Raw genomic sequence first — 12,813 nt, forward strand, 5'->3', positions numbered from 1 at the left:
CCAGAACATGGGGGTGGCAGCCAGTGGAGTGGGCAGCCAGAGTGGTCACCTTATTGACGGGAAAAGCTCTTGATGCTTATGCTGGAATGGACGAAGAACAAGCTGAATCCTACGAGGCCATTAAAGCAGCAGTGTTAATGAAGTTCAATGTGACAGAGGAGACTTACAGACAGCGTTTCCGGAGCACTATTGTGCCAGTGGGAGAAACAGTCCGTGAAACCTACAACCGGATAAAGGGACTTTATAAACGATGGATGCGACCAAACAGCCGCACTAAGGAGCAGATTGGTGAGTCCATTGTTTTGGAGCAATACCTCCGTGTGCTCCAACCAGACATTCGCACCTGGGTAAAGGAGAACGATCCCCAGACAGGAGAGGAAGCAGCGGACCTGGCAGAACGCTACACAGCTGCTCACGGGGACCCTTCAAGGAAAAAGTTGACTGTTGGGAAGCCAAGGTTTGGGGAGTCCAAACCTTACGGTTTGCCTGTTGTGGACAATAAGGACATTGGGGTTGGTAAGAAACCTGTACATTCAAACTTGAAACCTAACTTCACATGTTTTTACTGTCAGCAACCTGGCCACAAAGCTTCATTTTGTCCTTTTAAAAAGATCAAAAACAGTTGAGTTGTGTTCTGTACCTCGTCCTGATAATGATGAACATGATGATGTTAATGAGAATGAAATGATTCCACATAGACATGTAGTAGATGTCACAGTTAACGGTCATGTGGCAAAGGCTCTGGCTGACACTGGTAGTTCGCAAACTTTGGTAAAGTCCAGCCTACTCCACAACTCACTGACTAACTTTGAACGAAATGTAAATATCACATGTGTTCATGGATGTAAGAAAGATTACCCAACTGCAGAAGTGATCATTGAGGTTGAAGGGCAAGCCTTTATGTTAACTGTTGGTGTGCTAGATCACCTAGCATATGATGTAATCCTTGGAGAAGATTTGCCTGTGCTAGACAATTTGGTCCAGCAAAACTCTGTAGCATACTCTTGTGCTGTAGTGACTCGCTCTGTCACCAAGGGGTTAGAACCCCTACCTGATGCAGATGATGGTTTGTTTAAAGGGGGAAATAAGGTTAAGAAAACAAAACGTCAGCGTCGTCAGGAGAAAAACAGAAATCTTGATAAAGCTAAATGTCCTGACCCTGCTCTCCCTTTAACTCCTCCCATTGAACCCCAATGGCAAATCCCTGACAATTTCAGAGAGATTCAGGAGAATGACTCCTCTCTGAAACCTCTCTTTGCAAAAGTTTGTGAAATAGATGGGGTCCAAAAAGCTGGCACAGGGGGGCTGAAAGATGTAATTGGGGATCCCTTTGTCATAAAAGACAACCTTTTGTATTTGGCAGACATTGAGAAACCTAGACTTGTTATTCCAAAAGAGTATCGTCAAGTAATCCTGCATTTGGGTCATACTATTCCATGGGCTGGCCATTTAGGGCAGGCCAAAACCTATAACCGCATTGCTGAGCGCTTCTATTGGCCAGGGTTATACAAAGAGGTACTGGAGTATTGCAAGACATGTCATGATTGCCAGATGGTGGCCCCCACCAAAATTTCAGACCGAGGCCAATTACAACCATTACCTATTATGAGTGTGCCTTATGAGAGAATAGCCATGGATATCATTGGTCCCCTGCCAAAGAGTAGCAAAGGACACAAATTTGCCCTGGTGATATGTGACTATGCAACCAGATATCCAGATGTTTATCCACTGCGCTCCATTCAGGTCAAACATATAGTTCGATGTTTAGTGGAGTTATTCTCTAGAGTTGGCATCCCTAAAGAGATCTTAACAGATCAAGGTTCAAACTTTATGTCACATCTAATGAAGTCACTGTATTCTCAACTTGGTGTGAAAGGGATAAGAACCACTCCTTACCACCCTGAAACCGATGGTCTTGTCGAGCGATTTAATGGTACCCTGAAATAAATGTTGAGAGAATTTGTTGAGGATACTGGCAAAGACTGGGATAAATGGTTGCCTTTCCTTTTGTTTGCATATCGAGAGGTACCCCAGGCTTCAACTGGTTTCTCCCCTTTTGAGCTGGTGTATGGCAGACAGGTGAGAGGCCCTTTGGACATGCTGAAGGAGAACTGGGTGGCTGGTGTGGCAACGTCACCAACAACGAACATCATCTCCTACATTCTGCAGATGCGAGACAAACTGGAAAGTTGCAGAGAAAGAGTCAAAGAAAACATGCTGGAGGCTCAACATAAACAAAAGGTATGGTACGACAAACATGCTCGAGAAAGAGAACTGAAAACTGGACAGAAAGTGTTGGTACTGCTCCCTACTGGGCCGAGTAAGTTACTAGCGAAGTGGCAAGGCCCCTATCCTGTTACCAGAAAGGTGGGCCCAGTAACATATGAAATTTCCTGTCCTGATAAACAAAAACACAAGCAACTGCTCCATGTAAACCTGTTAAAGGAATACCATGAAAGAAATCCCTTGGAAACAGGTGGAGAGCATGTTCTGATGGTCCAGGATGTCCAGTCTGAAGATGATGTGGCGGAAGCTGAGGAAGCGGACATGATGCCCTTCAGAGAGAAGTGTAAACCCCAGATCCCTCCAGAGCACCTGAGTGTGGATCAGTGGCATCAACTGGGTGAGCTTAAACAATCTTTCCCATCATTGTTCTCAGAAAAACCTGGCCGAACTGATGTGATAAAACACAAAATTGTTCTGAAGGACACTAAACCTGTTCGCCTGAAGCCTTACAGAATTGCAGAACGAATGATGGAACCACTGAAGAAGGAGGTGCAGATGATGTTGGACATGGGAGTCATTGAACCATCCAGAAGTGAGTGGTCAAACCCCATAGTGCTTGTTCCCAAGAAAAATTGTACTCAACCTCGGTTCTGTTCCGACATGAGGAAACTGAACAGTATTTCCTGTTTTGATTCATATCCCATGCCCCGTATCGATGAGCTACTAGAAAGAATCGGGAAAGCCAACTACATCACAGCATTAGACCTTTGTAAAGGTTACTGGCAAGTGCCTCTTGACCCATCTTGCAAAGAATACACAGCGTTCCAGATTCCAGGAATGGGCTTGTTCCAGTACACTGTGTTACTCTTTGGCCTTCATGGTGCACCTGCAACCTTTCAAAGATTAATGGACATTGTTCTTAATGATTGCTCCAGGTTTTCAGCTGCCTATCTTGATGATGTAGTGATCTACAGTGAATCCTGGGAAGAACACTTGCAGCATCTTCAAATCGTCCTAAGCAAGATACAGGAAGCCGGGCTGACCCTGAATGCAAACAAGTGTTCCTGGGCTCAGGAGGAGGTGAAATACCTTGGCTACCTGGTCGGCCGTGGGCAGATAAGGCCACAAATAGAGAAGATAAAGGCCATACAGATGATTCCAAGACCCCTGACCAAGAAGCAAGTGAGATCCTTTTTAGGACTCGTGGGGTGGTACAGAAGGTTTGTTCCCCATTTTTCTACATTGGCGGCACCACTCACCGAACTAACAAAAAAATCAACCTCGAAAGTGATATGGAATGATGAATGTGAACGTGCCTTCCAAGCATTGAAAAGGCAGATCTGTCAAGCTCCTGTGTTGCAGAGCCCGGACTTCACGAAAGCATTCCTTGTGCAGGTTGATGCCTCCGGTGTTGGACTAGGAGCGGTGCTAGCCCAGGGGGAACCTGGTGAAGAGAAACCTGTCCTGTTCTTAAGTAAGAAACTGTTTGACCGGGAGAAAAAGTACTCTACTGTGGAAAAGGAGGGACTGGCTATAAAATGGGCTATTGATTCATTGAAGTATTATCTTTTGGGAAGAGAGTTTGTATTGCAGACAGACCACAGACCTTTGAAGTGGATGCAATCCAAGCAGCATCAGAATGCAAGGATTCTGCGTTGGTGCCTAGCCCTCCAGCCATACCAGTTCACCATAGAGCACTGTCCTGGTAAGAAAAATCTTATTGCTGATTATCTGTCACGTTTGCCTGACTTATGTAAGCCAGAGGGGGAGGAGGTGTGAAATGTGAGGAAGCAACAACTCCCTCACTAACTGTTTGGTAAAGCCAAGTGGGGTTGATCACAGTTATCTTTGTTTTCCTTATGTGGGTAGTTAAGGGGTTAATTGACTGACAGGGACTGAGTGGCTCCAAGTGTAATCAGGTGTGCTCTGATTTCCCAGGTTCTCACTGCAGGTGTCTCCAGTCTGAGCTGATGGCAGCACTCGCCTGATAAGCCAGTTTGAACTGGAAAGGCGGGCTGTTAGGTTATATGACCATGTGTGAAAGTAGAGTTGGGAAAAGAAGAGTGGTAAAAAGAGCAGCACCAGGCATGTGGTGAGCTGTGAAACTGAATGCAGAGGATGATTTTCCCTCCATGTGTTTTTTCCTTTGTTTGATGGAATTTTTACAGACTGAAAATAAAAGTCTGCCTTATTTTTCAAGCATACTTACCTGCCAGTGTGATGATTTCTCTTCGTGACTTTTCACCTTGCTCTCCTGCACCTCACCTTGCAACATATATATATATTTATTTATGCATTTATTTATTTATTCATTATTTTCCCTTTGCATTTCACCCCTTATTTATTTCCCCAAATGTATTTATTTCTGTATTTTCTTTATACATTTCTTCTTCCGTCCTCCACTAAACAAGATCTGTTCTTATTCAAAGTCTCCTCTGGTCAGGTGTTTATTGGAGCCTTTATTCAAGTCAATTTTATTTTTGTAAAGCCCAAAATCCTTGTCGACACATGATCACGTTGTCTTTACCAGCAGGTATTTGTGTTAAAGTGTATGTCAGTCGCTGGTAATCAAACATAACCTCTGTCCGGTCAACAAAGTCTTTCTGTTCAGCGGCGGTTTAAATGTTGCGGTAAAGACATTAGATATTAAAATTGCAATTTCTGTCATAAAAAAACAAGGTATTTTATATTTTTTGTTTATGAACACTGACATCTGTGGTTACTGTCGACATTTCTCAGGGTTTAGAGAGAAAATCATAAAATCCTTATTCCTTAAAAAGATGTTTTTATATCAATATTTACAACGATGCACAGAACTTAATTTAAATGTCTTTAAAATATTATAGAAATTACAAAAGTGACCAGAGAACACCCATATATAAATCAATATTGGTAATCATTTATGACCGAACTGCTAAATGAATATGGACACTAGTTAACACAACTACTTTTCCCTCCTGTACTTCCCTGCAATAAATCAGCATTAATCTTAATCTTTATTTATTTATTTATATATATTATATATTTATTTATTATATTTTCTTATTTATTTGTATCATCATTTATATTACGCTACATATATTGTGTTGTATATTGATATTTTAATTTTTTTTAATGTAAACTGAGATAAGATATTAAATTAAATTAATTTAATTTAATTTAAATAAATTTTAATTGTTAACTAAAATTAATTTAATAAATGTAACCATTGATTGACATCTATTTATCTTTTCTTCATTTTATTTTTGCATTTCTTTTATATTTATGTATTTATGCATTCCTTTATATATGTGTGTGTGTGTGTGTATGAAGTGATTGCAGTAATGTGACAGACAGACATGTGAGTCTAAGTGAGGTCATGTGAGGAGAAGACAGAGACCTCGTCTGTCCCCTATAGCCTCTACGTCTACGTTATATAGCTCCCATTAACTCTGTTAACCACGTTAACAGGCGGAGCATCACTTCCTTTGAGCCTTCAGTCTCAGTTAAAGAGCGTGAAGCTGCTCTGAGTGAACGCAGACCGCCGTCCTCCAGGAGGATCTGTTCTGGAGCACCACATGTTGAGCAGACAGGAAGTGTTCGTACCTTTCATGCCATAGTAGGAGAAGCGTTCACAGAACTCGTTCACCACGATGTAGCAGATGCTGGCCGGGTAGTTGGTCCCACAGAGTTTCTGGAGGAGGTTCAACAACACTCAGGATGAGTTATTAATCATACAAACCTGCTGACAATAAATACTCTCATACTCTAATCTCTTTTCTCTGAACAGAAACTCATCAGTAGTTTCACCATCTCTAACAGAGTTGATCAATATGTTCCCACGTACTGGGGAGGAATGTGACCGCTGCACACTTCCTGTTAATCTGTCACTCATCAGTTAATCATTATGCAGAAATAAGTTATGATTTAAGGCTTCTGATGAGAAATGTCCAATATAACCTTAAAATAAGCAGATAACCTGCAGGTTGCTGTAACTTTATCCATTTGAAAAGGTGGAAACCCCTTAAAAAAACCTTAACTGGAAAAGCCCTTAATTATTGAATTTATTCACTTATTTTCCTTCCTATTTATATTATTCTCACATTTATATTTAACACACTTCTACGTATTTACTTATTTATTTACTTATTTATACTGTGGTTATATATTGTATATTTGATGCATAAAAATATATATTTATTTATTATATTTTCTCATTTCTTATTTTTATCATTTATATTACGCTACATATATTGTGTTGCATATTGATATTTACATTTTTTATGTAAATTGAAATAAGATATTAATTAAATTTAATTTAATTAAATTAAATTTAATTTAATTTAAATTAAAATTTAAATGGTTAGCTAAATTTTCATTAATTAATTCAATTTAATAAATTTCGACATTTATGCATTTATTTATGCATTTATCTTTATTTATACATCTATTTATCTTATCTTTATTTTATTTTTGCATTTATTTTATATTTATTTTTAAATGTATTTATTTATTTCTGTATTTATGCATTTATTTATTTATTTATTTATTTATTTCTGCATGATTTTCTCTTTGCATTTCACCCCTTATTTATTTCCACAAACTTATTTATTTCTGTGTTATTTTCTTTACACATTTCTGCCTCATTATCGAATGAGGGGTCTTTCACTCAACGCATCATTTGGGTCAGAGTCACCCGTTGAGTTAAATAAAAACATAAATGAAAAAAAAATTTAAAAAATACAAAACTAAATAAATAAATGTAAAAACTTAAATAAATTAATAATATATGTAAAAATAAATAAATGCATTTAAAAATGTATAAAAATTAATACATACAAAATTAATACATAAAAAAATTAATAAATACATTTAAAAATGTATATAAAATAAATACATAAATAAAAGGGAAAATTAAAACGAAGAGTAAATAAATAAATTAACACAAAGATAAATAAATAAAGAAGCAATTTAAATTAAATTAAAATTAAATTAATTTAAATTTAGCGAACAATTCATTAAATGTATATCTCCGTAGTAATTTGTTCAATTTTCTTTTACATTAGGAAAGCGATGTTTAAGTCCAGCCTGATGTTGTCTTATACACAACAGAATGATCCACACAGCTCATTAATTAAACACTGGTATCGGACCGGTACTCGGTATCGACCGACACCCAGAGCCCAGGTATCACTGTCGGTATCGGGAGTTGGATTGTTGCATCTTTATTGTGGAAGCAAAATCTCTAAATTGAACAATGCACGAAAACAAACATGTTTTTGCCTTTAAATAAAGTCAACAGCATCTTCATAAAGTTCTTATAAATGATGTAAATATGAACTTTTCCAGTTTCCTGAGTGAATGAAGAGGATCATGTGACCTGGAGGTTGTTCTGTCCTCAGGGATTATTTCCTCTGTAGTTTCAGTGACAGTAAAGTGATAATAGTTAAAGTGCATTCTGCTCAGATTCCTCTAGGAGTCATCAAACAAGTCTGTCTGCATTTTATCTGGATGACATGAACCTTTAAATGAAGCCAATCACAACCAACCAACCACATCTATTCTGAGCTGCTGAGCTTCTCTGCATCAGCTCTCATTTAATATTAAAAATAAAACTATAATGTGCAGTTTGCCTGTAAACTCCTGTCCCTCCATGTCCAGCTGCAGCTGCTCCATGAGTGCACGTCTCTGCTGCAGACAGACCACACTGACTGACTGACTGCAGCTACTCTCCACCGTTGGTTTAAATCAGTTATAAACTTTTGTTCCACATCTCAAACCTCCTGAAGTGCTCAGTTAAAGCTGCATTAAAGGTGTCGTTGTGTTCTTACCTTCGTCATGTTGCTGTTTGTGCAGCTGGAGGAGATGTTTTTAAGTGTTTACTCTCTGAGAGCTGCAGACAGACTGACTGACTGACTGACTGACTGACTAAGTCCGTCCCACTACTCTCTGCTCTCCACTCCTTTTTTATTTCAAAATGACAGTTTCCATTGTAACAACAGAACACATTAAGATCATTTACATACAAAAGAAGCATATCGAAAACAAACAAAGAGCTGTGCCAAACATAAAAGGACAACAGAAATGAAACAATACAAACATAAAATAAAAAAAACACACATTAAAAATAAATAAGTAGATAATAATAAAAAAGATCACGCGAGCTCTCCAAGTCCTCCTCCACTCCACCCCGCCGCGCTGCGCCTGAAATTTAAGTTGCTTATTTATTTATCTTTGTGTTAATTCCCTTATTTATTTGCTCTTCAGTTTAATTTTCCCTTTTATTTATGTATTTATTTTTATACATTTTTAAATGTATTCATTTATTTTTGCATTTATTTTTTATGTATTTATTTTAATACATTTTTAAATACATATATTATTAATTTATTAATTGCTTTACATTTATTATTTTTTTCAATTTATTTATTTATCTTTGTGTTAATTCCCTTATTTATTTGCTCTTCAGTTTAATTTTCCCTTTTATTTATGTATTTATGTTATACATTTTTAAATGTATTTATTTATTTTTGCATTTATTTTGTATGTATTTATTTCTATACATTTTAAAAAACATATATTATTAATTTATTAATTGCTTTACATTCATTCATTTTTTCATTTATTTATTTATCTTTGTGTTAATTCCCTTATTTATTTGCTCTTCAGTTTAATTTTCCCTTTTATTTATGTATTTATTTTCATACATTTTTAAATACATATATTATTAATTTATTCATTTTATTTAACTCAATGGGTGTCTCTGACCCCATGACGCGTTGAGTGACAGATCCCTCATTTGCATATTGCGCTCCTCTCCGCGTGATGACGCAGGATGTCCACCTCCTAAAGACGACTGCAAGTTAATATTACACCACACAATGTGGACTTGTTTTCCTCCACACACCTCAGCTCTAGAGAGAAACTCTTCTATTAGTAAGAACAGGCCTTATAGTGGAGCAGGAGGTCCGGCACTAGGAGCCTCTCTGTCGGTACAATAGAGTCCTTGTTGAGGGATAGACGTGTTGGTTGAGCGGCCTCTTCTCTCCGGATGAATGAAGCTTTAATTTAATTTTAATTCACAGTGATTAACGTGCACTAACTCTCTGTTACTGTGGTGTAACAGACTAAACAGCCACCAGTGATTAACGTGCACTAACTCTCTGTCACTGTGGTGTAACAGACTAAACAGCCACCAGTGATTAACGTGCACTAACTCTCTGTCACTGTGGTGTAACAGACTAAACAGCCACCAGTGATTAACGTGCACTAACTCTCTGTCACTGTGGTGTAACAGACTAAACAGCCACCAGTGATTAACGTGCACTAACTCTCTGTCACTGTGGTGTAACAGACTAAACAGCCACCAGTGATTAACGTGCACTAACTCTCTGTCACTGTGGTGTAACAGACTAAACAGCCACCAGTGATTAACGTGCACTAACTCTCTGTCACTGTGGTGTAACAGACTAAACAGCCACCAGTGATTAACGTGCACTAACTCTCTGTTACTGTGGTGTAACAGACTAAACAGCCACCAGTGATTAACGTGCACTAACTCTCTGTTACTGTGGTGTAACAGACTAAACAGCCACCAGTGATTAACGTGCACTAACTCTCTGTTACTGTGGTGTAACAGACTAAACAGCCACCAGTGATTAACGTGCACTAACTCTCTGTTACTGTGGTGTAACAGACTAAACAGCCACCAGTGATTAACGTGCACTAACTCTCTGTTACTGTGGTGTAACAGACTAAACAGCCACCAGTGATTAACGTGCACTAACTCTCTGTCACTGTGGTGTAACAGACTAAACAGCCACCAGTGATTAACGTGCACTAACTCTCTGTTACTGTGGTGTAACAGACTAAACAGCCACCTGGCACTGAAGACAGTTCCTTCTCTCTTAAAGGGGCAGTGTCTGGAGACATCTAGCGGTCTGGTTGCAGATTGCAACCAGCTGAGTACCCCGATGTTAAAAGAACGTTTAATCGCTAAGAAGTGAGAGTAAAGTGTTCGTTCCATGTCAACGTCAGCGTCCGGCAGCAGAGCTACGCTTCTGCCATTTTGGACTGAAAGTGACTACCGGACGCCAGTAAAACGTCCTCCTACGAAGAGACCAGCTACGGCGGAGTATCAGGGCCACACAGAGGAAGAAAAATAAATCTGTGATTTCGGGAATAAAGTCATATTTTTTTTTTAAAACAGAGTTTATTTCTGAATTTTGTGAATACAACTCTGACAACCTGTTGCACAAACATGTCAAACATGTCTGGACCGATAGATATCCCACCCATGACAATACCCAGAGGGCACTCAAAAAAACAAGTGTACAAAAAATAAATATAAATAAATAGATAAATAAATAAAATAAAATAAATAAACATAAATAATGATAATTGTTGGAGGTCTAGGACAGTACACCCCTTATCATCTAGTGCACTGACATGCATTAAAACTTAATAGTACATTTTGTGATACCACCCCAAACAAAGCAAGACAGGCTGATGGTTCTAAGGATTGATCAGTAGTTTTGGAAAGCATATTGAATATTAATTACCAAAAATTAAATAATTTAGGACAGTCCCAAAACATGTGAACTAGAGTGGCCTGGTTCTGCTTGCAACGGTCACACATGGGGTCTATATCGGATTTGAATTGGGATAGTTTAACTATTTAAGTCAGAAGTTTACGAGAAAATAAAGTTGTAATATTATGAGAACAAAGTCAGAAGTTTATGGGAAAAAAGTCTTAATATTATAAAGTAGTAATTGTACGTGTTATTTTAGAGGGTAAATAGTGTGAAAATGAGGAACATGGAGCATCTTGTGAAGTTAAACTTTAGTTTCACTAATAACCAAAGACTTCCCCTTTCAGTGTTTTTCTGTGTTTCTGTTCAGGATTTAGAGTCAACTTTGACTTTTTTGAGCACACGGAGGCATTTTTTTAATGTTTTTCTGAGACACCAGAAGCAACCGTGTGGATGTTGTAATAACAGTCTGTGTCTGTCCCGGCGGTTGGGTGGAAGAAGGATCCTTTACTTTAGTGAAAGTAAATACGACAATGTAAATATACCGTCAGGTTGAAGGGAGACGCTCCAGGCAAAAACATTGTGTTTCATTCACTGATCAGTTTAAAGATGTTGGTCTATTTTACTCCTATAACACGTCTTTTTTCAGACTAAGAAAACATTTATTTTATTACTTTGTCTATTTGCGTCTGTAGATTTCTCCTAAATTCACCAACAGTTACCATTAGATAATGTAATATAAATAAATAAATGTCATTAAATGTAGGAAAAATAATATTAAACATAAATGTAGCCATCAATTAATTGATAAAATGTGACATAAATTGATATTTCTGTTTTAACTTGCTTCTTTATTTATTTATCTTTGTGTTAACCTTTTATTTATTGTGTATTTATTTTTATTTTTTTAATATATTTATTTATTTTAGCATTTATTTTTTATATATTTTTAAATGTATATTTATTATATATTTATTTATTTATTTATGTAATGTATTTATTTAAGTTAATTCCATTATTTATTTATTCTTCTGTTAATTAATGTACTTATTTTTATTAATTTTAAAATTTATTTATTTATTTTTACATATATTATTAATCTATTTAATTTTTACAGGTATTTATTTTTCATTTATTTATTAATTAATTTGGTATTTATTCATTAATTTGTATTTATTATTTTTTTGCATTTATTGTTTATATATTTTTCATTTATTTTTTCATTTATAGTTTGTTTGCATAATGAGGGAGAAATGTAAAAAGAAATGTGTAAATAAAATAAATAAATACATACATTTAAAAATAAGCATAAAATAATGCAAAAATGAATAGATAAATAAAGATAAATGCGTAAATGTGTAAGTGCGTAACTAAATAAATAAATTAATTAATGGGCAAATTAACGACATATTTATTGATTGATTGATTGATTTTTTATTTTGGCAGGTTCCGTCCTCCATAATCTACAGTATGTGCAGAAATACAAACCAATGAGACCGAAATTTAATAGAATATAATTTACTGCAGAAAATCTCAACAGCCGCTCCCAGCTACGAGGACGTCATGATGCTGATTGATCAGCTGATTTATCTCAACATCCAGCAGAACAACAACAACAACAACAACAACCTCTCTCACACTCTCAACAGGGTGAACTCCTTTAGTTAGTTTGAACACGTTATGAAACAACAATGAAACAAGTTTGTGTTATTTATATAACCTGATATCAGACCAGGAGGAAACTAAAGAAATGAGGAGGAAGGTCAGTAAAAGGCTTTTATCTGCTGTAACTCATGAGGAACTGTTAGTGATCTGTATTAGATCACAAACAGTCATGATCCTGTGACATCCAGTAACCAGCTGTCAGCAGCTGTCATGGTGTAAAAATGGTGTAATAATCACTTTTAGAGGGCGTGGTATTAACTGAGTCACAGAGCTGCTGTTATAAGTCATAAATACTTAAAAACAGTCAAACTGTCCAGTAATATTGATTAATGTGAATTATTCCTGTTAATGAAATAAACTAATGAATACAGTGAATGATGTAGTGCCGTGAGCGTCCACAAGAGAACAGCAT

General features: G+C 36.7%; 1 protein-coding gene across 1 annotated transcript in view; it reads right to left on the reverse strand.

Annotated features, from left to right (window-relative positions):
* slc15a2 (solute carrier family 15 member 2) overlaps positions 1 to 8,205 on the reverse strand; it is a 42,421-nt gene extending 34,216 nt beyond the window's left edge. Inside the window, exons 1-2 of the mRNA XM_074657961.1 lie at positions 8,037 to 8,205; positions 5,812 to 5,899 (exon numbers count right to left, since the gene is read on the reverse strand). Of these exons, the coding sequence (XP_074514062.1) occupies positions 5,812 to 5,899; positions 8,037 to 8,045 (97 nt within the window). The 5' untranslated portion in view covers positions 8,046 to 8,205. The remainder of the gene's footprint in view (positions 1 to 5,811; positions 5,900 to 8,036) is intronic.
* Between the last annotated feature and the right edge of the window lie 4,608 nt (positions 8,206 to 12,813).

Source organism: Sebastes fasciatus, chromosome 14, assembly GCF_043250625.1.
Source record: "Sebastes fasciatus isolate fSebFas1 chromosome 14, fSebFas1.pri, whole genome shotgun sequence".
In the NCBI taxonomy this organism is placed as follows: Eukaryota; Metazoa; Chordata; class Actinopteri; order Perciformes; family Sebastidae; genus Sebastes; species Sebastes fasciatus.